The sequence below is a fragment of the Erythranthe guttata genome, chromosome 14 (assembly GCF_056151865.1).
Source record: "Erythranthe guttata isolate IM_541 chromosome 14, IM_541, whole genome shotgun sequence".
NCBI lineage: Eukaryota > Viridiplantae > Streptophyta > Magnoliopsida > Lamiales > Phrymaceae > Erythranthe > Erythranthe guttata.
This window is the reverse complement of record NC_142546.1, coordinates 20,231,790-20,258,788: the sequence shown is the minus strand read 5'-3', so window position 1 is coordinate 20,258,788 and position 26,999 is coordinate 20,231,790. Positions and strand designations below refer to the sequence as shown.

Sequence of the window (26,999 nt, the reverse complement as noted above, 5' to 3'; positions counted from 1 at the left end):
AGGTGGGGTAGAGATACTTATTTAAAAAGATCTTATTTGCACTCCAACAGCTTATTTTTTAAAAAAAAAAAAGATATTTTTATAAAAAATTACCAAACACTTGGGAAGAGCTTATAAGCTCTAAAACATCTTATAAGCTCATTTTAACATCTTATAAGCTTAGCCAAACACCCTCTTAAAAGAAGTTCATTTTACCACATCAATTTTCTAAAAAAAAAAAAAGTCCACCTTTAAATATAGTTAAATATATGATGATATTCACATACTAAAGTTCATTCCATATGGCAAATTCTATATGGCAAGTCAAAAGATTTCATGCTTATACACAACTGTTTTCCGACTTGAGCATCGGAGAACAATCATCGGGCCACCATCATCGTGTCACCTAGTGTTTGTCATATGTTTTACAGGTTAATGAGCGGTCTTCACTCATTCTGACTACGTAAGACACATGGCAGTAACCTTCCGCATTTTTTTTATTGAAGAGGGTAAACTGTAAATCCAAAAAAAGAGATGTTGGTAGTGCCGAACAAATGGACCATCCGACCTCGGCTGTGGCACTTAGAAGGCGCCCAGTCCGGCCCATCGTTTTTACAAGCCGGCCCGTCGGCCCACTGAGGCATAATGCAAGCACAACCCGAACCTTTAGTTCATTTTACGCTATTCTGACGAGGCCGAGGCCAAAAAGAAAAAGAATCGTATAATTATATGGAACAAGTTTATAAGCTATAAAATTGTTTTATATTTAATATATAAGTAATATAAATATTTATTAAAGTATTATTTGATATTTTACTAGTACAGAAGTAAAAAAGAAAAAAACTCACAAAATAGAAACTTATTGAAATAAGCACCACTATTTGAAATAAAGAATCATGTCATTATCTAAGGCAAAAACTGCAACAGGTAAATCAAGATATCAGTCCAGAAAAACCCAGCCAAAAACACTAAAAGGAAAATACCAAGCTGATGACCACTTCTTGTTTTAACATCAATCACTGCACCATAAGTAGTTTGGCCATCACTTGGGATCTCTACACTAAAAAAGAAGTCAAACGAGGATCGGTCCGCTGTGGAAGACCGGTTCTTGCCCCCATGGCTCTGCACCCAATACCAGCCTATACAAAACAAAATCGAGGAGAAATAGAAGGTATAAGAAGCTTTTTTTCTTGAAAATATCCCAAATACTAATTAGTTATCGTTTAACTATTCCGACAAGAATAAACGTTACGACTGACCACTTGAGCGGCAAAAGGCAGCATCTTTTCAGGTGGCATGTCGGCGCAAAGAGCTGCAAAGGTAAAGTCAACAGTAACGTAAATATAGAATGCATTGGGTTATATGAAATATTTATTAATATCGTCTTAGTATTTTTTTACTAACCGTAAAGAATTGCTCCGATAAATGAATCACCAGCACCGGTAGTATCAACAAGTTCGGAAGCTGGAATCTTCTCAGCTGTTCCTAAAACCAGCCTGCCGCATACGGACCCTATCCCCTTTGCGCGCAATTTCACCTTATTCTGAAAGATAAAATTGCACATGATATAGAGTTATGACACGTAATTTAGATAAGACCAAACTAAGTTTTTGCAGAAAGGAAATTACCGATGATACGCATGTTGGGAAGGTGGCGTCGGAATCCTTTTTCAGCTTTAATGTCTCCAATAAATCATCCACATCCACTTCTTCAGACAGCCCACTTGCTGCAAATAAATATACGTGACAAGTTTCAAAATATCAAGATAGACAGAAGAATTTTCATTTTGTATATATCGGTGCATAATTCACAGAATAAAAGCATTAATTTATATTTTACGTACCACTTGACCTCTCAAGCATCACACAACCATCTTCACCTAATGTGACTACTACAAATTTGATATTCGGCAACTTTAGAAGCATAGAAACGAGTGCACTAGGGACAGTTGGAGCGCCTGTCCATTCCTGTGAGACAAAATAGCAATAAAGACGAAATAAGGTTCCGACTCTGCTTTAAGATAGCAAACGCAATAAATTAAAAAAGTATTATAATTTTAGCATGTGTAAGTCTAATAGTGTTATCTCTCTGCTTCCAAGAAGCAATATAATTCTCTATAGCTTTTTGAGACTTTCACTCAAACGAATCAATTAAAATATTGACTTCTTGCAAGCATTATATTTTGCTGTGTCGACACTTTTTTAAAGAAATTAATATTGAAATAGGGGGCATAAAATGAAAAAAAGCAAACGAGCAGTATTAACCTGAATGAAATTCAATAACGATGTAACCCGACATGAAATTTTCGCTCTGTCTACATGAACTACAGTCTACAGACCATTGCATGAATTACGTGATTCATCAATGCAGTCACATTGCTAAATATATTTAAATGAAACAATTTAGAAGAAGTTGAAATGGTGAAAAAGAGAAGTGAGCTTGACTTGCCTGTGGAAATTTAGCCGAGCATATGGCATAATTCGACAAGTTCAAAAGATCGTCCAAACCTTCTCTTTTCCTTTCCGCGTCGATTAAAATAGGAATACCTCTACGAGTTGCCTGCTCTGGAAAAGTGTGGTATACTTTGTCAACAGAATCAAGTCTAAGAATATTTGCATAAAATAAAGACTTGAAGAAAAAAAAGCCCAAGTGTCAATTACCTCATGAGCCACAATTAAAGCAGTCTCGTGCAGCCTTCCGTCAGAATACACTAGCCTTGCACCATCCAATGCTGCTGACAAGTTCGATTCTGTTAGCTCGCCAGGTGTCATGGGAGGATAACCTGGAGTGTGGATACAAGTCCTGGTTTTCCTGCAAGGAAACCAATACGTATATCAACTCGATTTTCTTTTACAGTTAGAAAATAAAGTATAATTATTTGGATATTTCAGCTCATGGCAAGTAAAGAAGTCACGATACCTTCTCCGACATTAAGTGCCTGACCATTAAGTTAAAGTTAAAGAAAATGTGTGTGATTTAATCCCACGGAATTGGGACGTACATATCAGGTTTTTCCAGGATAATTTCACAAACTGAGAAATGAGTAACATTTGAGTTGTATAAATTAAAAAATAGAAAAGATAAAATGAAGTTACGAGTAAAGACAGAAAGATTAGAAAAATGTGCGATGGGACTTCGAACATATTAAAACGGCAAGAAAGCAGAAACACTGACGTTTGTTCATCAACGATAATATAGGTGAATGGTGAGTTTCCCCCTTCAGAAACCTGGAGGCAAAAAACTGTGTTAACGAAAGCGAATTTGAAAGTCGAATAGCAGATTCTGACAAGTCATATATATATATATATATATATATATATATATATATATATAAATTGAAATCTTACCACAATAAATGATGAATCGACTCCATCAGCTTCTAGCTCCTCTATTATCCCTTTACCTTGAGGATCACCAGCTACCTAGGCAACAAATGACACATACAAACTGCCAGTTTTAAATATATTAATATCGAGAAATTAAAAGATGCATAACAGCAAAAGTTAATAGACCTTGGAAATCAGCCGAGGTTTTAAACCAAGACGAGCTGCACATGTCAATGCATTCCCTGCATTCCCACCTCCTTGAACCTATCCCCAAAACACATACATTGACAATAATGTTTTTGAAGCTGAACATTGGGTAATTGTTGTTTAATGCTAAAAGGAACTGCATTCATCTTGATAAATGGCGCCGAGTACAATGCGAGACTTTCCAATTTTGGAACAATATTTTCCATGAGTTCTGAAAAATCCGATTTCCGATTTTTTCTAAATTTTATGGATTGGCATTGGAATACATATAAGATTCCGCTTTCCCATTGAATTTGAATTTCCAAAAATCCCCGGTTTGAACTTACACTTATAACTATTATGCGATTCCAATCCAAAAATACCGATTTTTATTCATTTCCGAATTCCAGTTTTTACAACAAAAAAAAAAATATTGGAACCAAATTGGGTTTTCTTTCTTAGCACTTCCCATCTGATCATGTCAATTTTCCAGGCGATTTAGAGCCCTAGTTCAAAGTATTACCTTGGAGCTGGTGCTTCTAGTCTTATCATCAGGGCTCGGATAAGAAGCCACAGCCGCCAAATAATCCATCGTTAATCCTCCACAACCCAACTGCATAATCAATCACAAACCCAATTCATCATACACACAAATAAATAAATACAGAGCCATCACCACCTGAGCGGGATTCTTTAGGATAAACATTAGCAATTACCACAACGCGATTATCTGGGAGAGGAGGCAGCGCCTGCGCGGCGGAAGACATCTTAAACCTGCATCAATCAAAATACAAAGCGCGCTAAATTGCTGAGCTAAAAGGGGGGAGATTAAGTAAATATACTTAGTGAAAGATTACCGTTTGGTCGAAGGTGGTTGTAAATGAAATGGTGAAGGTGTTTGATGAAATACCTCTGAGAAGATGAAGAATGAAATGCACACGGCGAGGAGAAATGGGGTTTGATTAGAGAGGTGGGTGGCGCGTGGAATGTAATTGTTGTCGCCATTCATTCAGCATCAGCGCAGCACAGAGAATCAAGATATGGAGGGGCAATAGAAAAATATGCGTGACTGTAGTTTGCTTTTTTTCTTTTCTTTTTTTTTTAGAGAAATTGGAATAGAGTTTTTATTCTAAAAATATGCAAAAATAATTTCCAATCCAATTTTCAATTTTCACAAATAATTAATATCATTAAATATGTGACCACATATGTTTTCGATATATATAACCAAATCCGAATAGGAAAAATTGTGTTCACTTTGTAATAGTTCAAGAGTTGGGTCGTGTTTCACGCAAGGAAGGTTCTATCTGTTGGAGCAAGTGAGCCCCGTGTCAACTGACCCATGTTCGAATACCTTTGCCAACAGATGTTAGGTCGAGTTTGTCACATATGATGAGTCTAGTGTAGTTTACTGCACGTTCGCTCGTTACTAAAAAAAATAGTTGGCTGATAATTTTTGTTTATTTATTTATTATTTATTATTAAAATATAATACACATATAAGCAATACTATTAAAAATTATGAAATTAAATTTCTTTAATTTTAGGAAGATTGTATCAGTATAGGATATCTTCCTTTGCTCATTTGATGTGAATGTTATTACTAAGAATAATTATTTAAAAGAAGAAAAAAATCATTTGTTGATAGTTGATTATGATTCCATGATCATCTCTAGCTGAAAAATAAGAGATTTAGGTTGAAAGAATTATACATGAATTTTGAATTTTTTAATACAATAACTTAATTTAAAAAACATAGTACATATTTTTTAAAAACAATAATAAAAATTACAAAAATACCATTAGAATTTCCTAAATTTGCCATAATATGTATTACTTTTATATATAAAATAAAATTCTCATAATTATGAAAAAAAAAACTAAAAAGGAAACCTTAATGTATAATATCCAAAACTCTATTATCCTCCTAACATTTTATTTTTTATTATTATATAGTTTTTTAATTGATAAGATCCGCAGCAGTGAAATAAGAAATCACCATTAATTAGGTCATCCTTTTGGGGGATTAATGCTTACATTCGAATATTGAATCTTGATCAATTCATTCTCCTCCACTTTCAACTTCCTCCTTCCCCGCCCGTTTCAACCAAAACCCTAATTTCTAAAATCCGATTCCGCGCGACCAATTCACTTACAGGAATCATTCCACTTGATCATGCCAGGTGAATTCATGCTTTTTTTTTTTTTTTCGTACAGTTTTCGACGTTTTATTTCCGGTTCTCTGTTTTAGTTTTCTATTACCATGCTTGCGTTTGTTGGGCCGATTTTTTCCTTTCTGTTTTGATTCTTTTGCTGTTCTTTTATTTGATTTTATGATAATATGTTGTTATACTTTAAATTTCAATAGCTGTTGATTGTATGGAAATTTGACTGACAGAGGATTAATTACACAATCCTGCAAACAGAGCCAGGGCCGTGTCGTTGTAGATATTTGCAATGCTTAGTAGTTTAGTACTTTGTGGACGATAATCGCGACAGTGAAAATGTGAAACCGAGACTGAAAGTTTCCGATATTGTGATTTTTCATCCTACCTTTTTTGTTTTTAACACGTTGATTATTTCTGTGTACTACTATTAAACGACATGTTTCGGTGCATGCGGTTTTCTGACGACATTTGCTAATAATTGCTATTTGAAATAACCCGTGTGCAGAGGCCTTCACTGCTTTTTTGTAAGTATGTCGATTGATGAAACTGATTGCGAATGGCTAAAAAGATTGGAATTTCGTAGCTCATTAGGCTGGGAATATTTTGGAATTGACAGCTGTTATTGAGAGAATGGAGGATATGGGAACTACACTTGGCCCGAAGGGCATGATCAAGAAGCATGAGTTGGTACGAATCATCATCCAATGCTTATATTCACTAGGCTATAGTAAATCCGCCGCCTGTTTGGAATTAGAATCTTGCATTACAAGTAAGTCCTCGGAATTTGAATCACTTGAATCACAGATTTTAAATGCAAAGTGGGATGATTGCATCGGGAGTATTAATAAAATCGATGGTTTGAGTGACGAGACGAGAGCTTCAGCATTGTTACTTGTTCTTGAGCAGTGCTTATTGGAGTGTTTGAATTGTGGGGACATCTCTCTGGCGTTGGACATACTACGGAAACAGTTTTCAGCTTTGAAGATTGGAAAAGAAACGGTTCACAAGCTCTCTTATGAACTGCTCTCTTTGAAAGGGTTGGGATTGGCTTGCATTGATTGTGACGAAGTTCATGAATTGCGAAAAAGATTGATATCGAAGCTGGAAAAAGTTTTACCGCCGCCAATTACATTACCCGACAGAAGGCTGGAACATTTGGTGGAAATGGCCGTATGTGCTCAGGTTGAGGATTGTGTGTATCACAATTCATCTGATATGATATCGCTGTACACGGACCACAATTGCGGTCGAGATCAGTTTCCAACAGAAACAATTCAGGTTGGTTAACAGAATACGCTCTTTAAATAATCCGAGAACTAATTTTTATGTTCTTATTATGGCTATCTATGTACTTCAAAGTTGAAATTGGGTTGGATCTCGTCAACTGTTTCTGATTACACAAAGCTTTTATTGCTTCTCCCAATTCGTTTTCGAGCAGGCACCTTCGGTCTAAATTACTATATTGTGGAAAGATTCGTAAAATATCAATATTAGGGTTTTCTTAGTTGGTGATGTGAATTTTCACTTGTTATTTGCCAATTTACCTTTTTCGGTTGACATGCCATCTGCAATATGCATGAGAACGAGAGTGAATGTTGAATAATCTCGACAATTATATTTGCAGTGAATATGAGTTTGTTTCTTTGCCTTCAACTCGTTTAACTTGTGCTCTCTATGCTTTATCTTTACGCAGATATTAACTTATCATCAAAACGAAGTATGGTTCGTTCAATTCTCCAACACTGGAGAGTATTTGGCATCATCATCAAGTGATTGCACAGCCGTTATATGGAAGGTACATTTGTTCTTATCTTACATTCTTACTGCCTTTTGAGTAAGTACAGTTACTGCTGGTATTACTTGAACTATGTTGATGACTTAATTCTTAAAAGCTTTTTATTTGTTTTCTATTAATGTTTGCTTATTAGATTTTAACATGACTAACACATTTGTTTTAGCATTCTATGGCGATGTAATATTTTGCACGGGGTGTGTAAATCAATTCTATATATTTCTTAACAATCATTATTTTCTTCTAAAAACAAAAAAAAAATTCAAACATACGATGAAGAGGCTGGTGATGATCTTGGATATTTTACTTCTTTCGTTATATGTTCTCCGAAACCCTTAGGGAAAACTGACAGTTAACTCCCTGTTTGCGGCTTCTTTTCCCCTTGTTCAGGAAGTTAAACCTTGTTAAGGATGCTTCCTGGTGGAAGTTGGACACTTAATCTCTTAGTGCTTGAGTGTCTCCAACTGCCTAATCAGGTGAGGCAAACATGTTTGGTTTAGTTCGATGGTTGCAGATATATTAATGGATATGCAATCATTTTTCCTCATACACATGCAATGTTTATGTTACTATTTATATTCTTTTTAACTTCTTTGACGACCTACTTCAAGTTATAGTTGGTATTAAGAAACTCATCGATTTTGGTTCATACTTTTACCAATTTATCAAACCTCTTAGAAGTTCCGCTGTTTCTCACTACACTTAGGCCTCATTTGGTTGGGGAGATAAGCCATGATTAATTTAATAGCTGGACTCTGTTTCATGTTTGGCAAACCCAATAATTTTCCGGGCCGACCCGGAAATATCATTTAATCATGGCCTATCTTGCCTTTTAGTGAGATTGTTTATAGTCCAATAATACAATTGGGTTTTATTCGAGCTATTGAATCTTATCTTGGCTAATCTTATCTTAGCAACCAAACGAGACCTTACAAATATCGTTTTTTTCCAGGTGCAGGATGATAATAAAGTGACCTTAAAGCACATCCTATGCAGCCACAAGAACCCCGTATCCTTTGTGGCATGGAGTCCAGACGACACCATGCTGCTCACATGTGGAAACATGGAAGTCCTCAAACTCTGGGAAGTGGCAACGGGCACATGCAAGCACACGTTCGGCGACGACAGTTTCATAGTGAGTTCCTGCGCTTGGTTTCCGGATTCCAAGCGTCTCGTCTGTGGCAGCTCAGATCCTAAGAAGGGCATCTACATGTGGGACTGTGAAGGCAACGAGATCAAAGCATGGAAAGGAATGCGTATGCCGAAGGTTCTCGATCTTGCTGTCACACCAGATGGGGAGAATCTTATCAGCATCTTTTCGGACAAAGAGATAAGGATACTGAACGTGACCACAAATGCTGAGCGTGTTATTACGGAGGAGCACTCTATTACGTCTCTGTCTGTATCTGAAGATAGTAAATTCTTGATCGTCAACCTTAATAGCCAAGAGATTCATATGTGGGATATTACACGGGAAGCGGTGAAGCCACAAACGTACAAGGGGCATGTGCAGCAGAAGTATGTGATCCGGTCGTGCTTTGGTGGGTTGAACAGTATGTTTATTGCCAGTGGTAGTGAAGATTCCAAGGTACTTTCCTCTTCCTTTTACTACATTTCTTCGTCGAGATTATTGGTTTAATCTATATTAAGGTGGTGTTTGCAAAAGCTTTTAAAAATAGATTATGAGCTTTTTTTCTCACATAATCTGTTTTTAGGTGCTTGCAAAACCGACTTTTGCTTTTGCTTCTCTTAAAATAAGCTGTTTTAAGCTATAATTTTAAAAGCACCCATGTATCTGTTTTTTTCTATTTTAATTGATTTTCTAGATTTTTTGCAAACACCCCCAATTTTTAGAATTAAGCACTTAATATCAACTTAACACACAATCACTAACTTATGCTTTTAAATAAGCTTTTGCAAACACCACCTAAGGGGTGTTTGCATAAGCTTATGTAAAAGTAGTAGAAGTTGGTGATTATTAAGTTGGAAATAATAGCTTATTTCTAAAGTCGGTGGTGTTTGCAAAATGTCACTAAAAATTAACTTTAAGCAGTTGGATTATAAGTTGCGGTTTGTTATGATAAGCTGTCCTTCAATTAAATCTAGAGAGACAGCTTTAAGCCCAAAAAAGCTGCTGCAGAGATGCTTTTTGAAATTATGGCTTAAAGCAACACAAATTGATGGTTGGAAATTCGATTTCTGTGAAATAATTAAAATCGAAGTTTTTGTGTTTTTCTAACAGGTCTACATTTGGAACCGTCAAAGTCATGTCCCAATCGAGATTTTGTCTGGGCACTCCATGACTGTAAATTGTGTTAGCTGGAATCCCAAACGACCCCAAATGTTAGCTTCTGCAAGCGATGATAACACAATACGTATATGGGGCCCGAGTCGTTTGAAGTAGATGAAACGATCGAGGAAGCTCGACTGAAGAGGTCACTCGTGTGCATATATGCAGCCTTAGCTTTTATTAGCTACGTTTTTCGTCTGTGGTTCCTTCTGTAAATATACGAGGTTTAATGTATATTCTCAAGCATTTTGTTTTGCTTTGTTTCCACATTATTCATTTAAATTAACTTGTGTTATTGTCTTTTCTAGTTGATTAATAACCTTTTTGTATTTGTACTGAGTTTTATAACATCAAATTTTGTGAGTATATATCAATGGAACAACTTATTAGTGTTACTGGTTTTAAATACTATAGTTGGCTTTTCAAATTAGTACAAATCTATTAATTTATTAAAAGGGCAAATGGCAAAGAAGATTATGATAAGGGGCTTGTTAAATCCCACACTAAAATTTATTAAATCCCGCACATAAATTAAAAAAAAAAATTTATCTCTCTACTTGTATTCTTTCTAACTTTTCTCTAAGATAATTTTATCAAAGTAACCAAAATTCATTATTTTTTTACGTGAATAATCATAAAAAAGTGAGTTCAATTTTATTTAATATTTATTCAATTTCATTAAGCCTTTTTAATTATTCAAATTCATATGAATTCGACTTTTTTTTTTCTCAAATTCCAACTTTATTTTAGTTTGGACACGTGAAGATTTTTCTCAAATTCGAACTTGGAATGCTAGGGACGTTTTTAGTGTGTGATTTTGTAAAAAAAATTAGGAAAAAAAAAAAGAAAAGTAGAGAAGAAGAAAAAAAGATTTTAGAGATATAAATATTTTCAATTGTGTGGAGGATTTGGTAAAATTAGTGTGAGATTTAACATTTCAGTTATGATAAACCCACCTAATTTTTAATTGTACATTCAACTTTTTTTGGGTTTGCAAATTAATCCTCCCCTATGTCCTATAGTATTTATTGTCACTGAGGAAAATTCTACCATATATACTAAAATTACGCCAAACCCTTTTAAATCTTAATTTAACATTAATTTTATGATTGTGACTCTTTTTTCTTTGCCGGCATGACATTTTTTTTCTTCTATTTTTTTCTTCTTTGATCAACACATTAATATTAAAAAAAATTATTATCATTGTGTTACAAATGAATATTATTGTTTTATCAAAGGTGGAGTAAAACATTGACCAAATCGGCCGGCTGAAGTCTGAACCATGTAACCCGTCGGTTTCGCACTCATTTTTTCAATAATAATAATAATAATAATAATAATAATGTTATAGAATAATAATTATATAGTATATATATATATATATATATATATATATATATATATATATATATATATATATATATATATATATATATATATACACGCATAAAGAACAAAAGGAATTTTGCAAAAGGAAACTACTGTGAAGAAGTGTAAGAAAGTTTTGGTGAGGAAGCATTCTTATTTCATCAAATAATATTACACTTATTTATATAGGTAATTTCCCATTTCACAAATGAAACGAAGCAAATGACTTAGAGCCTGTTTGGCTAAGCTTATAAGCTCCTAAAAACATCTTATAAGATGTTTAGGAGCTTATAAGTTGTTAAAAGGTGTTTGGTAAAAAAATTGCAAAAGATCTTATTTTTTCCAAAAATAAGCTGTTAGGGAGCTTATAAGATGTTTTTAAAAAAGTACCTCTACCCCACCTTTTTTCTTTAAGATCTTATTTGCTTCTTTACTAAAACACTTAAAATACAATATTACCCTCAAATACTTTATTATATTACATGAATACTAATAATATTTATATTTTATCAAAACAACGTATTCTTGTAATCAAGATTAATAATTAGTTAAATATAATTATCGTAATTATCATAATAATTGTAAAAAAAATTATTCTCTATTTATATTTTATATGTATATAAAAATACACGAATATTCTTATTATCTCCATAATAAATTATATTTCTTTCATATATAAAAAAATTATATTTCTTTTACAACTTTTATTTTATATTATTATTATTATTTGAAAAAATAATTTGTAAATATTATAATAATATTTTAGGAACACAAGTATTTGAGTCATATAAGTTTAACAATTATACTGGCGTCATGTACTTTTTTGTCATTATAGCAATAAACAGACCTTTTTATTTCCAAACACCCGAACAACTTATAAAAACAAAAAGTAACTTATAAGCTACATATCCAAACACCTTAAAAAATAATTTTTAAAATAAGATCTAACAGCTTATCAGCTCCTAAAACATCTTATCAGATGTAGGAGCTTATAAGATGTTTTAAATAAGCTTAGCCAAACGGGCTCTTAGTTAGTCATCACTTCAAATTAATACAAAATCAATATTGCATGCACTTGAAGATCACGTGAAGGGCTTTAGTAGCATGTGTATAAAATTGATTCTATCGGTTGAGTCCACATGTCACAACAAATAATAATAATAATGTTGGTCGCATATTAACAATAGACAAAGTTATTTTCGAGTTCTCCAACAACGAGTTGTATTGTTGCACTGGATAAATCTAAACTCTTGTATAATAGTCAGCGAACCAAGATAGCCATAAAAACAACGAGGTTAACCATGTGTGACAAATTCGACCTACCCGACCGTTGCATACTTCACCTTTAACTATTAGCATTTTTGAATTTTGTTATATAGAAAGAGTTACATACACTTTGCACCTCTTAAGTAATGTATAGCGTATGTAACACTTTTTCTTGAAGTAGTATCATTTATTACAGTTACCCCATCAACATTAATTATTTTATTTTTTAAAATTTAAAATATAATAAACATAAAAATCTAATCATTATTGGTCATAAAAAATAGCTAAAATTAAATTATAGGAAAAAAAAAACATATATTGTATAATAATGAATGAAATATATTTAAAAAAATTAATGAACTAAAATAAATTTAACTACTTAAAATTACTATTATTTATGTACTGATTTCTTAAAATTTATCGATATGGATATATTCGATTAACTGGTCCAACAACAGTTAGATGTTATTTATAATTAAATATGTAGCAAACGCTATATTTTTTAATTTAAAAATATTTCATTTTTGAACAAATATTTTCCGTTGTATAATTTAAATATTTTTTTTAATTATTCTTGTCTATAAAAGAGAAAATTTTAAGGTATTATAATTTAAAATACAAATTAAATTGTACTTAAGGGGGTAAGTGTTATAAATGATAGTTTAGGGGCGTAAATTGTATTTAACTCTTGTAGAAAAATAAAAAATGAATTTCTCAAATGATGGGCCGACTTTTTGCCTGAAAAGTATTATCTGGGCTTTTCAAATGATCCACACGATGTAAGAACACACACTCACTTCACTGAAATTTCCGCTCCACTCGTTGCACACACACATATATAGATAGATACAAGTGTGCGTATATCTATTTATCTGCTGTCTCACTCATCTCTGAAATCACCCCTCACTGTGTGTGTGTATCTGATTTTTCTCTGTTTTGATTCATGGCTACTCAAGGTCAAGTCATTACTTGCAAAGGTACACATTACTCATTTATTTTCTCTGCATTTATGATTTGAATTGAATAATAGCCTGTAATTTCCTTTTGTTTTGGGGTTTTTTTTTTTAGCGGCGGTGGCCTGGGAACCCAATAAGCCGCTGGTGATTGAGGAGGTGCAGGTGGCGCCGCCGCAATTCGGAGAAGTGAGGGTGAAGATTCTCTACACCGCTCTCTGCCACACCGACGCCTACACCTGGAGCGGCAAGGTACTGCCGTTTTTTAAAGGAAATTGCGACCATTTGTTTTCAGATCTGTTAATTGGGAGAATCTGGATTTTTTAGGGTTTTTTTTTTTATGTTTAATCCAGATTATGTTTCTGTAACTTTTAATCATGAGGAATTGGGTATTGTTCAACCTTTGACAATATTAAAATATAATTTGATTTGAACCTTTTATTAATTGATCCTTGAAGCAGGGATTAGAATGTGTTTGATAGAATGTTTTTTATATTGAATGCATCTCTGAATGAGTCACCATAGGCAGACTGGTTTGAGTTGACCTCACCAACTTGTGAGATTCTGTTAGAGTTGACTTCAAGCAACTCGTGAGACTAATTTATTATGCCTTCTGTTTTTTGTTTTTTTAAATCTGAATTGCCTATCTTTGATCTTTGTAACTGTTCGAAAAAAAAGGAGACAGAAAATAAATAAATTTAATGCTTCCGTTGCGTAAGGCATTGCACAGTCTTCTAATCGATAGTTTATCTTCCTTAAAGGATCCCGAAGGTCTCTTCCCATGCATCCTCGGTCACGAAGCTGCAGGGTACGTTACCCTTTACATTGAAAAGAATATACATACTTTTGTTTTACTGTTTATATTGGAAGGAAACGAATACACACTCGCATCGTGTTTTTTTTTTTTTTTTATGTATTGGAATCACAGAATAGTCGAAAGTGTTGGAGAAGGTGTGACCGAAGTTCAACCAGGGGACCACGTGATCCCTTGCTACCAAGCAGAATGCAAGGAATGCAAGTTCTGCAAATCAGGAAAGACTAATCTCTGTGGGAAAGTAAGGTTAGCTACTGGAGTTGGAGTGATGTTGACCGATCGACAAAGCCGTTTTTCGATCAATGGAAAACCCATCTATCATTTCATGGGAACTTCGACGTTCAGTCAGTACACTGTTGTGCACGATGTTAGTGTTGCAAAGATTGATCCTATAGCACCTTTGGACAAAGTTTGTCTGCTAGGTTGTGGTGTCCCGACAGGTAAACAGATTTCGACTACTTTGATTTACTTGGAATTAGTTTTTTTAGTTGTTAATTAGCATGATGCAATTAGCAGTTTCCTGTAAGGTCTGTGGTTTTAGGTCAACAAATAAATAAATATGTTACTGATCCCGTTTATTGCTGTGCTTTGAAAACAAGAGAACACTTGGCGTGAAGTTGGTTAAACTCGTTTTTGGAGTAGAACTGATCTTTTCCGATTTTTGAAGTTTTAAAATAAATAATACTAACATGCAATGCATGTTTAACAAAGATAGTCTCCTAATGCTGAAGAAGTTTTAAGTTTTTGCAAGTCTGACTCCTTTTTGTGGATATAACTTCTTGAATCTCTAAAAATATGGCTTCTGTGTTTTTAATTCTATCGATTGAGGGTAGATTTAGGTCAAATCATGCAAAATTATTCTTTCCGATTTATATAACAAATATCGTCCAGAACTTTTTATTTTTTATGATTTATTTTCTGATACCTCAAAATTTAATTCCTGCAGGTCTTGGAGCCGTTTGGAATACCGCAAAAGTAGAATCAGGTTCCATTGTTGCTATTTTTGGCCTAGGCACTGTTGGACTTGCTGTAAGTATTTTGTAGGATTATATATGTAATGCTGCGTTAAAAAAATTATATATATATATATATATATATATATATATATATATATATATATATACAAAAATTGATTACTGCTCGTTATTCAGGTGGCAGAGGGTGCCAAAACTGCTGGCGCTTCACGGATAATTGGGATAGATATTGACACCAAGAAGTTCGACACTGGTACTTTGAAACACCTACCATTCTCATGTGTACTTTGATATTACTATTTGTGCAGAGAGTTGACTTCTTGTTCGGCATGTATGGTTTATTATACTTTGTGAACCAAAGATGATTTACGTATTCTGTGAAAATAATGCCGAGCAAGCACATTTTGCCGGATCAAAAAGAAGAAACTTTAGCTAATTACTGGAAAAAACGGACAGTTCCAGTCTGCAGTGCATGCATAATAAATTCTAACGATTTACTTGCTAAACTAGTCACTAAAAAAGAAAATAATTATTTATTTCATTATTGTGGTGTAAAAATCGCGACGCCCACACAGCAAAGAACTTTGGTGTGACCGAATTCATCAACCCAAAAGACCACGAGAAACCGATCCAGCAAGTCATTGTGGATTTAACCGACGGAGGAGTTGATTACAGTTTCGAGTGCATTGGTAACGTCTCTGTAATGAGGGCTGCTTTAGAGTGCTGCCATAAGGTAACTAACTTAAATCAGTTATTTTTATCTATTTTTCCCGTTTTCTTGAATATATATGTTATTAATTAAGAGCAGTCAAAAGTAAGATGCTGAATCTTGATTAAACAAACTTGTAGGGATGGGGAACATCCGTTATTGTGGGTGTTGCTGCATCGGGTCAAGAAATCTCGACCCGCCCGTTTCAGCTGGTAACGGGCCGGGTCTGGAAGGGTACTGCATTTGGCGGGTTCAAGAGCCGCTCCCAAGTACCTTGGCTTGTGGACAAGTATCTGAAGAAAGTGAGTGACTCTTCTTCTGCATGTAAATTTTAAGGTTCTCGTTTTTTTTTTCTTTTCTTTTTCGAACTGAAACACGATTTATTATTCTCGTTACAGGAAATCAAAGTTGACGAGTACATCACCCATAACATGACTCTTCCGGACATAAACAAAGCGTTTGATCTGATGCATGATGGTGTCTGCCTCAGGGTTGTGCTTAGCATGCATTAATTATATCTTGTTACATTTGCTGTGAGACAGTTTGTGTAGTCTTTTTACCAGATCAAACGTGTGATCCTTTTTTTTTTAATCTCTTCATTTGGTAATAAAATATGAGTAACTTCTTTTCTTATCTGTTTGGTTCGTGAATTCTCTTTCCGGGTGAAATAAACAGGTTATTTTTTTACCATTAGTATACACACAAACACACCTACGCACATTGGTGTGTAGATCAACGATAAAAAAATAAAAATTGACCTGGTGTAGCATGGAAATAACTGGTGGTAGGAGGAGGGATGGATTGGAAAACTGAAATATAAATGAAAAACCTGATTTTGTAAAAATAATTTCAAATTTTCATAATTTTCTTCTTAAAATTATATATTTATGTATTTTGTATTGTAGGCAAGTAAAAAATAATATGTTTCGAATTCTAATGGTTTCAAATTGTTTTTCCACTTCTAAAAATATTGATTTTTGTTACTATCGATCCGATCCATTCGATTTCTACCCCGGAACAAAACACAAGTATATAGTATTAATTTAAAAAATAAAATAACTTTTGTACTTGTTTCCTGATAAGGAATTCCGCAACAAAATATAAATGTCAATAAATAAACAAAGTAAGAAAAAACAAAAGGACTATTCTCGAGAATGTACATAAATAATAATTATAGATGAGGTATTGCATGTGCATATTTCGTATGATTTCCGTGAAAATAGGTCGTGCTTCCACTTCAATTTCAATCTCCAATTTTCTAGATGTATCTTCCACCGTTTTATTTATGGGTAAATTACGATAATCAGACGACCCCCTGAACTAATACTGAATTACGAAAAACCCTATTGTTTGCATAATTACGATCAACCCACTCATGCATACTCCGTCTTACAAAAAACCCTTACATAATTAATACTAATAGAATCTTAAGATTCCATAAAATATTATTTCAAATTTCCAGTTTAACCATTGTCTGCGTGTTCTATTAATATGCTATACTCTTACGATCAAAATATCCTAAACCCACATGTAATATAAATTCATTTATGAAGGGCTTTTATTATTTTTTTTTCAAAATTAAAGGGTAATTCAGACAATTCACGTGTTATGTTCAGTTTTTAGAACCACCGCTAATTTGAAGTGTGTGACTGTAATTATCCTAAAATGAAGAGTTTTTTTCATAATTATACCTTACCTTAGGGCTCCTAGTAATTTATCCTTTTATTTATTGTTTTAAGGGGTGTATGCACATATTAAAACTCGTAAATAGCCTTTATTGTCGATGAAAATGAAAAATAATTCTTGTACAATCAATGATTAGTGGTTTATTATATTGATAAAAGCAAATTAATTATTAATTTGTGAAGTGTTTATAAATTGTGAATAATCACGAGATCATATGAACATTAATCTTTGTCATTTTATTTATTGAGAAAAGAAAAAAAAACAATTATGATATTTAACGAGTATTGATTTATGATATACACACATATAGCTAATTAAGATTTTTTGCCATCTTCATTTATAGTTCATGAATATTAGATGATCAATTATTATGACTTACAAACGGTTAGTCCTTGGTCAAGGCATGTTTGACTAAACTTATTTTAAACATCGAATAAATTCGTACTAATTATTTTAAGGGTTGATAAGTTGATACATCTTATTATTAGAATTATTTTTTAAAATGTTTGGAGAGTGAGTTTCTTTGTTTACTAAATCTTATTTAGAAAAAAAAAATCTTATTTGCTACAGAACAATATTTTTTTAATAAAATTAAGATTTTTCTTTTTGAAAAATTACGAAACACGTTGAAGAACTTATAAGCTTTCAAACATCTTATAAGCTTATTCAAACACCCTTTAAAGAAAACAAAATTCTAAATGTCAAACATATGAGAAGTAGCTAGAAATTATTTTCGTGTTTGATCAAATATTTTTCGTATTTCTATTTTTTTTTTCTATATTAAATACCACATTTGATGAAATTGGGTAGACATTTATTTTTAAATACACGCGAATATGTGGAAAATGACGTACGAAATGGTAGGATATAATTCGGTAAATTACCAAAATAACCTTTATTTATTTATTTAATCTTTTTCCCTTTTTCCCATCAATCCCATGCTATTTATACATGCTTAATAAAGAAAATATTCCTTTTTCTTTTCGTTTTTTTCTGGAAATAAATATATCTTTTTTTTTCTTTTCATAGTAAGCATTAATTTGCAGATACATACAACAAACACCTCTGTTCGCGCATGCCTTCGTTTTTCTGCACCGCCATCTCTCTCTCTCTCTCTCTCTCTCTCTCTCTAACAAACGAACACATAAATGCAATAATTTACGCACACCGCCATTGATGAAGGAGAACCGAATCCTGTTGTTAGAGGGAAAATTAACCAGGATCGCAACCCTCCAAAGGTACAATTGCGTATCCGATTATTTCTGGTTTTTGTCGTATTTATTATGGAGAGCTTTAATCAATGTCCAATGGCGTTACTTTTTTTATCGGCGCACATTAGTCAACAAACTTAGGCAGAATTGGTTTCCAGTTCCTTTCCATGAACAAATTTACAAAATAATCAAAAAAAAAAAAAATTGAAATATATTACCTGTAAATTTGGTATTTTTTGATTTAAATGCACCTCTGGTGAAAATGCCAGAAAGAGATAGTGTAATTGTTTAGGTTTACGGTGAATTTTTCTGTAACATGTTTATAAATGTTGATGTGATCATTCTTTTGTATCTGTGTTTTTTGATTTGTTTTTTTTGTTGCAGGGGAATCAATCTCCATACAGGGTATAAGTGCCAACAGTTGTTAGGCTGAACTCTGTTAAACGAATTTGGGGGGGTTTCATCATGAATCTGAACGATAGGCTGCGGATTAGTTTGTAAGTGGAGTTGGAGAATGAATCTATAGTGATGGTTAGGTGATGGAGATGGGGACGAAAGAAAATGGTTATGTTCAAGAAGATTGGTCAACACCGGCATCTCCAATTGAGGTGTTGCAGCAAATATCCCACGAGGCGGTTAGAATGGCCGGTGAGGCGTGGAATAATGCCTATCCGGGGAGTCCAAACACTCCAATATTATATCCACCTCCGGTGCATAGGCGTACACGTAGTGAAGTAGTCTCTTCGTTTCATAGGCGTAGCAATAGCACTAGCACTAGCGGTTTCGTTAAATGGAAGTGTCAGATGAAAAGGGCTTTGCACTGGGGCGGTGGTCGTAGTTTTTGTGAAGATCACTACTATTCTTCTTTCGATCCCGAGATTCTTGCAAATCAGAAAAGGCAGTGGTATCAGCTTAACTCGAGAACATCGGTACACTACCTTTTTCACCGGCAGAAATTTTTATCGTCTTTTATATTTTGTGAAACATATGCTTTTTGCTTACTTTTACATATTTGACGAACTAAAAACCTAACAATTATGTTATATGGAAGTGATTCACGTGGTGCGGATGCATTTTTCGTATTTCCCTCTGATTATATTGATATCTAACTAACACAGTGTATGGTGAAAATGTTGTTGGCTGAGTAAATTACCATGGCGTCATTCTATTTATTGTTGCTATTGTCTGTCACGAGTCGTGTTTTTCCCTTCATGTCGGGGTGTCAATTACATCCAGTCATTCTTTGTTTGTTTCCCCCCTATCAGTTATGGGATTTACTATATTGTCGTTTTATATAACTCATTTATAGCTACCGACCCTGTTAATGCTCCTGTTACCATATAATTTGGACTCATTTTCAGATAGAGATCAAGAATATCTTTCTATACATATTAGTAAGTGTAGTAGCTACATGCCGACATACCTCTTTGATAAAACCTTTTATACATTTTGGATTTTTTTTAAAGCCTATCCCCGAATTATAGAGTCCGAATCCCCTGTTCACTACCACTACTTAACCATTAAAGTTTTCACCATGATGGCTTTCCATTTTCCTCCTATGTTTATAGACAATGCGATCGTGTTTGCCTGGTTTATTTTTTTGTAGCCTCGAGTTTCATTTTACTTTATGACTGAGCGGTAATCGCTTTAGCTAAATCAGATGAGTATGAATGTAGGGCCCTGAAAAATATAAAGAGCCAACCTCACTTTTTGAACACTTTGTTATTGCGGGGCTCAGTCCAGATGCCAAGCTTCAGGCTGTTGAGGATGCATATATCAGCAAGAAGAAATGGGCTCAAGAAATGGAAAGAAACGAAATGTCAGGTTTCCACATGCGACAATACCGGCAGCCTGCAGCTCCACCATTGGAGTCTCAGGTTCAAGTTCTTAAATTTTGCATGTTCACAGTTACTTATGGTGCTCTAGTCTAAATTGATTTTGTTATCCCGCACATTGATAATTTACCCAGAGAGTATTTAAATGATGTTTTTGCAAATGATGCCGATATATACAGTTCCCGAAATATAGATTATATCTGATTTTTACTTCAGAATTTCATGCCGATATCACCTGTTCAAATGAAGCGTGTTACTTATCCATTTTGAAATGATTGCACTCATGTAGAGGGAACTCTATGTAGAATTTCCAATCTTAGGTTTTGATCTTATACAATAGGTGCTCTTTATGTATCCTCCTGGAAGGAAGTTGGCTTTGCGTTTAAAGGATGTTGCTGCATTTTGCTTTCCTGGAGGTGTTAAGGTTAGTAATATTTCAAATTCATTTCCCACCTAGTATCTTAAAAGTGAATATGACGAGATACCTTCTATGACTTCTTTATTTATGTCTATCTGAAGATTGTTCACTGTTTTCAACTCAGGCACGCATGTTGGAGAGGACACCGTCACTAAGTGATTTAAACGAACTTGTTTATGGACAGGTATCAAGAAACCTTGTACATCCATTTGCACCCCCGATACAATTTATATAAGAATTTGGATATTTTCTTGCAATTGCATTTCTATTAATTGGAACAAATAGATATTAACCAAAAACATCTGACTCTTCTGAAAGGGAGAGAAAGAATGAATGAAAAACCAGCTTACTTCTCTTTTTCCTCTCATTTTCCTGTGACAACACGTAACTGTTTGTTGAAATTGTCTTCAGGAACATTTACGCAAGGATGATTTATCATTTATATTTTCACTTAAGGTAAGTCAAAATCAATTCGCTGCCTAAGGACAAATTTTTTGCTGCATTCATATACTGGGATGGATAGGTAATTTTATCTCAATTATAAATTTATAGGTAAAAACACCTAAACCAAAGAAGGAAAAAGAATTAAACAACATCAAACTAGTAAGCTGTATCCTCAAACATTGCTAATTGGCTACGCAATAACTAGGTAAATACTTGAAGATGTTGTTGATTAAGAGGTCAGAATAAAGTGTATGAAATAAATTGCTTCATTTGTTATTGCAACAGTATGCCTCATTTATGAGCAATATTATTCTTTGGATTGAAAGGGGCGTAACATTTGGAATCTGAAATAGCTCTCATAATAGTACGGGGTGGAATAAAGTCCTATATTTTCTCGTTTCCACGCTTACGTAGACATTTAAGAACTGGAGATAACCGTAGAACAAAAAGTGTTTAGCCAGTCAGTTGCATTAACGTTCTTAATTTAGAGTATATTTCAATAACAATATGGTTCCATTGTGATGATATTTGAAATTACCATTATTACGAGAAGCCCCACAATTGTTGAAATAAACACATACATAACTTCTTAAAAAGTAAGGTGTCCTCTTTAGGTTTCTTTGAATGCATGTAGTGGCGTACTTATTAACCTGAATTATTTTTTTGTTTATCAAGATATTCTTTGTGCCCAACGACAGGTGGCAGACAATGCAACACTTTATGGTGTTTGCTTGCATGTACAAGAGGTTGTTCAGAGACCGCCTGGCATTTATGGGCCGTCACCGCCTCTTTCCCGATCAAATTTTGGCTGCAATGGGTTTCTGGTATCTGCTCCTCGTTGTTATTGTATCTTGACAAGAGTGCCTTTCTTTGAGTTACATTATGAGATGTTGAATAGGTCAGTATTAATTCTATTAGAATTTTAGTTCCTTTTTAGACATATGATCGGATTTTTCGGTAATGGACTCTAACTTCCATTTACTTGTATGCAGCATCGTCGCGCAGGACCGTCTGAATCGTATTACTAAGTTTGTTACCGAAATGGCTCTTAGTGATAGTGTCCCTTCACTATCTATGTCGAAAAATGAAAACATCGACTCTCCTGATGCAGAAAGTGCCGTAGACTCAGACTGGATGGCTTCAGAAATCACTGTTGACAGTGAAATGACTCTCACATCTGCTGCTGTAGCAGCAGGTATTATATCAGACGAGGATGTATCATCGAGGGAGGACCATTCGTCTGGTAGTGCTAGTGCCAGTGACACGTCTGATCACAGTCAATCGAAGGAATTAGATAAAGATAGTAGCAAAAAGGTGCATGCTTTTGATGATTGTGCCTCCGAGACCTCGGAAAACCAATCAAATGGTGCACGTACTCCAGATGATATCTGCCCCAGTAGCCAATCATTGGACTGCCTTCGAAGTTTCGAGTCCTTATTTAGGTGACGTTATTATTAGTTTTGTTTGAAAATGGTTTTTTTTCTTCTTACAGTTGTAATCAGCTAAGTTGAGTCTATATGTACTCTTTTATGAATGTATAACTTTGTTTTGGCAGTCCAGCTAGAAGTATGGCATCAGAGGAAGATGATGAAATCTTTTGTAACCATGATGAAGACCCCAAGGATGACATGATAATGGAATGGGCAAGAGTGAGTTTTATTATAATACCTTAAGACATATTTTAAGCTAACTTTTGTTCTCTACAAAAAAAAAAGGCTAGCTTTTGTGGTATTTGAACTGACACTTCCCTGTACGTTTTAGGAAAACAAGAATGATTTGCTACAGATAATATGTGGCTATCATTCTATTCGTCTTCCAGCAAGGGGAGGTCAAATTATTTTTCAGCCATTAGAGCATCTGCAGGTCATTGAATATCGACGGCCGCCTATTTCTGCCCTTGGACTGTACGACAAATATCTTGATCGTAAACTGAAAGATTCTAAGGAAGCCTCTCAGGTTAGTCTGGTTGGATATCATTCAGTAGTCTTTGGAATGCTTTACCTGTAAAAGAAGGAACTCAATTACACTAATATCGTCCTGTTTTTGAAGGTCGAGTTAAAATTATCTACTGCTGAGGAAGCTGCTTCACTCTCTCTATGGTCAACAGCTACAATATGTCGAGTTCTTTCTCTTGAAAGCGTAAAAACGTTTTGAACTTTCAATTCTTAGTTTCACTTTTGATTATGTTAATGTTGCCTCCACTTCGTTTAGAATTAACTTCTTGTTCCTTTCTGAAATATAATATTTTTCAACTTTTGATTCCTAATAACATCACTTTAAGAGCGTGATTAATTTTCTTTTTTCAGGTTCTAGCCTTGATCACTGGTGTATTATTGGAAAAACAAGTGGTTGTGCTGTGCCCCAATTTGGTAATTTTGCCCTGAACTGTATAATAACCAGGATTTGTTATTGTTTCTCACCCTTTCTGGAGTTAATAATTACTCTTGTCTGTACAAACAGGGTATCCTATCTGCTGTGGTGTTGTCTCTTATTCCTATTATTCGTCCATTTGAATGGCAGAGTTTATTTCTTCCAGTAAGTCCTGCAATATTTTTTTCTTACTGCCTTCCAGTTCCAGTCGTGATTTACGAATCATATGATCACCTAACATTTTGAAACGTACGCAACATCAGAAACTTGTGAACTTGTGAAAAATTGTTGATATTTGGTTTTTCCTCGTATCTTTTTCCTCTGCGAAAATGCAGACACCATTTAATTTGTAATTTCTCCCTCATTTTTATGTCATCAATATTTTCCTTTTCTTGATGTATCGAATTTGATAGTTTTTTGAGGTTAAATGAGTTACTCACCTACGTTAAATGAGTTACTCACCTACGTGTTCCAATGCTCATTTATCTCTTATTCTGCTCTTCTGTCTTTAGTTCTTTATGTTAAGGCTATTCCATTAAGTTATTTGCGTTGCGCTGCAGATTCTGCCAGGGACGATGCTAGATTTTCTGGACGCTCCTGTTCCTTTCATTGTGAGTTTGTATTAACTTCAATTTTCTTGTGTAATACCTGAATGTACTTCTTCTGTTGTGTCTAATGATATCTCCAATACGGTTTCGTTTATTTCTGCTCTTGAACACTTTTCACGTAGTTAAATGGCATTGAGCTAACATGTGTGAATTCGGTAGTTTGGATAGAAAAATTCGTTTGCATACTCTAATGGACTTCTTTTTTCTAACCTCGAGAAGGAAAAATTAAATGTTATACCGTAGTATTCTTAATCGGCGTGATTTCGACGCAGGTTGGAATACAACATAAACAAGCTGATTTGAAGATGAAAACTTCCAATCTGGTTCTAGTTAATTTACTCAAAGACCAGGTTTGTCCACTTTTGTTTTCGTAAGCTATAATCATTAAAGCACGTATAATTACGCTGGAAGTTTGCGTATGCAATATTCTTTTTTATTGTAAAAAAAATTGTGTAGGTGAAAAGTTGTAGTCTACCGGTACTTCCTCAACGTAAAGAGCTTATTTCGGAACTTAGACCGATCCACTCCAAACTGTCATGTGAAGACAATATTCCTCAGAGACACCCCGTATATAAATGCAATGAAATGCAGGTACGTACAGGTCAAGCGGCCCCTTCATCCTTCATGATAATACGAGCATCTAAAAAATTCTTCGGTACTTAAATGAGGTTTTTATGTTGTTTTAGTACTGAAATTGTGAATTATTTTGATGTATTTTCATTTCTGGTTGACTGGTTGTTAGTTTAATCAACAATTGTGCGACACGAATTCAATCCACATTTACTCTTACGATTTCCTTTGCGTTTCATCTGTTTTCTTCTCCTGTCAACGTATTATAGATGTCACAAAACTTGCAGGTTGAAGCTGCTTCCAAATTTTTAATTGTCATGAGGCGGTACATGGAGTCGCTTTGTTCCGATTTGAGATTGCACACAATTACTAGCGTACAATCCAACGATGACAAGGTTTTTTTTTCTCTTCTTTTTTCCTAACTTTTATTTCAATATCTAATACTTTCGTAAGTATAGTCAGATCTGTAAAAACTGCTGAAACAAGTAACTGTTAACCTTTTCAGGTCTCGATACTTCTTAAGGATAGCTTCATCGATTCCTTCCCTGTAAAAAGTCAGTCTTTTATTAAGGTATACACGCCGTACTATGTTCCTTATTTTTCTTTCTATGTCGTATGTCACCTATTCCGAATTTAGGTTAAAAGTCGAACAAAAACTCGATAAAATATTTCGGTTTTCTTTTCGCAGTTATTTGTAGAAACACAGTTATTCAGCGTTCTGTCAGACTCCCGTCTGTCAACCTACGAGAACGAATAGTTTCAGCATACACCAGAAAGAAACCTTGATTGTATATTGGTGTCCAAATTTTGAGCTTCAATTCGACGATAATGTAACTACTAAACGTGTAGATTAATAAACGACAACCGATCAATTTCGATTGTTAGTTGTTTACTATGTCAAGGGGAAAGGCAATCTGTTGTTGTTTAAATATTTTAATATATATATTTTTCTTTCTTTCTTATGTATGTAACACCAAGTACAAAGATTGAATAATTGATGTCCCTCCCAAAATTCTGGACTGGTATTATTTTCATTATATAATCCAAAATTTGCACATGTTTCTTATGTGTCGGCATATATATATATATATATATATATATATATATATATATATATATATATATATATATATATATATATATTAATTGACCTCCAGGTTTACAATTAATGCTTCAGAAAAATACAAGTCCTCTTCGTTTTATTCATTTATGAATGTCAGTGTATTGTGCAATTGGTTTTGACTTTTGATGGTAGACTCTATGTCGTCTAATATATCCAAATTTTAGCAATTTTTTGGTAGGGGCCAATTATTACGTCAATGTTTAGAAGCGTTTTAGAACTTATTTTGATTTCATTTTGAGGAAATATGTTTTGGGGGAAGAATTTGAGAACGAAAATAATGTTTGTTTATATTATTGAAGGAGACAAAATACACTGTAGCTGTCACATCATGTTTAAAGGTGTTAGAAAAAAATATTTTAGAAGAAGAAAATTGAAAGATGAAGTGACATTTCTTTGTTTTTTAGTGAAGACATTTTTTACAAATCATTTTACTGTAGCAGTCACATCATGTCTAAAGGAGAGATAAACTTTTGAGATTGTTTTGAGAAAATTATTTGAGAAGTGTAATAAATATAATTTTGTTTTGGGGATCAATGAAAACAAAATGAAAACAATATCAAACATTGGCTATATATTCAACACATTAGTACAAATTTATAATATATTATTCGTGGAAGTTCTGATCAATATTATCAGATTGGAAAATACTGGGTATCGTTTATTGTATCGTATCTTAAGAGGATACTCGACTAACTATTAAGAACAATACAAAAATACATACCTATATAATAAAAATACAATAAATATTTAGAATTTAACATTTAAAAAAAAAAAAAAAAACACTTGTTCAAAAGAAGATATCTAAATTAAAGTGTCAAATTTAAATCATTAAATTAAATATGATAAAAATCATAGTTGTTAGAAATACCGGTGCCATTTTAGTACCTTTACTCCTTTACCTATATAAAT

At 33.7% G+C, this 26,999-nt stretch overlaps 4 protein-coding genes across 5 annotated transcripts; 3 read left to right on the top strand and 1 right to left on the bottom strand.

The window, feature by feature from the left end:
- Positions 1-823: 823 nt before the first annotated feature.
- LOC105950244 (uncharacterized) lies at positions 824-4,683 on the bottom strand. Of its 2 annotated transcripts, none has more exons than XM_012973592.2 (13): positions 4,402-4,683; positions 4,208-4,265; positions 4,015-4,104; positions 3,492-3,569; positions 3,327-3,401; positions 3,154-3,206; positions 2,640-2,790; positions 2,428-2,538; positions 1,823-1,946; positions 1,608-1,705; positions 1,384-1,522; positions 1,239-1,291; positions 824-1,118 (listed from the first exon to the last, which is right to left on the bottom strand). In XM_012973592.2, the coding sequence occupies exons 1-13, from the start codon at positions 4,494-4,496 to the stop codon at positions 1,035-1,037; spliced, it is 1,209 nt and encodes a 402-aa protein (XP_012829046.2). In that variant the 5' UTR covers positions 4,497-4,683; the 3' UTR covers positions 824-1,034. The 2 variants fall into 2 exon arrangements, with proteins under 2 accessions (XP_012829046.2, XP_088669431.1); XM_088813305.1 differs by having other exon boundaries at positions 4,349-4,573.
- A 730-nt stretch (positions 4,684-5,413) lies between these two features.
- On the top strand, positions 5,414-10,147 carry LOC105950227 (transducin family protein / WD-40 repeat family protein). The gene is made up of 5 exons (XM_088813167.1): positions 5,414-5,674; positions 6,165-6,937; positions 7,353-7,454; positions 8,404-9,039; positions 9,694-10,147. The coding sequence occupies exons 2-5, from the start codon at positions 6,290-6,292 to the stop codon at positions 9,853-9,855; spliced, it is 1,548 nt and encodes a 515-aa protein (XP_088669293.1). The 5' UTR covers positions 5,414-5,674; positions 6,165-6,289; the 3' UTR covers positions 9,856-10,147.
- A 2,945-nt stretch (positions 10,148-13,092) lies between these two features.
- On the top strand, positions 13,093-16,458 carry HOT5 (GroES-like zinc-binding dehydrogenase family protein). Its single transcript, XM_012973536.2, has 9 exons — positions 13,093-13,352; positions 13,444-13,580; positions 14,090-14,136; positions 14,257-14,582; positions 15,089-15,171; positions 15,294-15,369; positions 15,692-15,849; positions 15,966-16,127; positions 16,224-16,458. The coding sequence occupies exons 1-9, from the start codon at positions 13,319-13,321 to the stop codon at positions 16,335-16,337; spliced, it is 1,137 nt and encodes a 378-aa protein (XP_012828990.2). The 5' UTR covers positions 13,093-13,318; the 3' UTR covers positions 16,338-16,458.
- A 1,905-nt stretch (positions 16,459-18,363) lies between these two features.
- Positions 18,364-26,024, top strand: LOC105950240 (uncharacterized). Its single transcript, XM_012973587.2, has 19 exons — positions 18,364-18,749; positions 19,107-19,651; positions 20,399-20,599; positions 20,898-20,981; positions 21,100-21,159; positions 21,387-21,431; positions 22,118-22,317; positions 22,412-22,861; positions 22,975-23,068; positions 23,181-23,375; positions 23,469-23,558; positions 23,726-23,788; positions 23,880-23,954; positions 24,350-24,400; positions 24,670-24,747; positions 24,854-24,988; positions 25,255-25,362; positions 25,473-25,538; positions 25,656-26,024. Exons 2-19 carry the CDS (start codon positions 19,262-19,264, stop codon positions 25,722-25,724), a joined length of 2,454 nt encoding a protein of 817 aa, XP_012829041.1. The 5' UTR covers positions 18,364-18,749; positions 19,107-19,261; the 3' UTR covers positions 25,725-26,024.
- Positions 26,025-26,999: the final 975 nt, after the last annotated feature.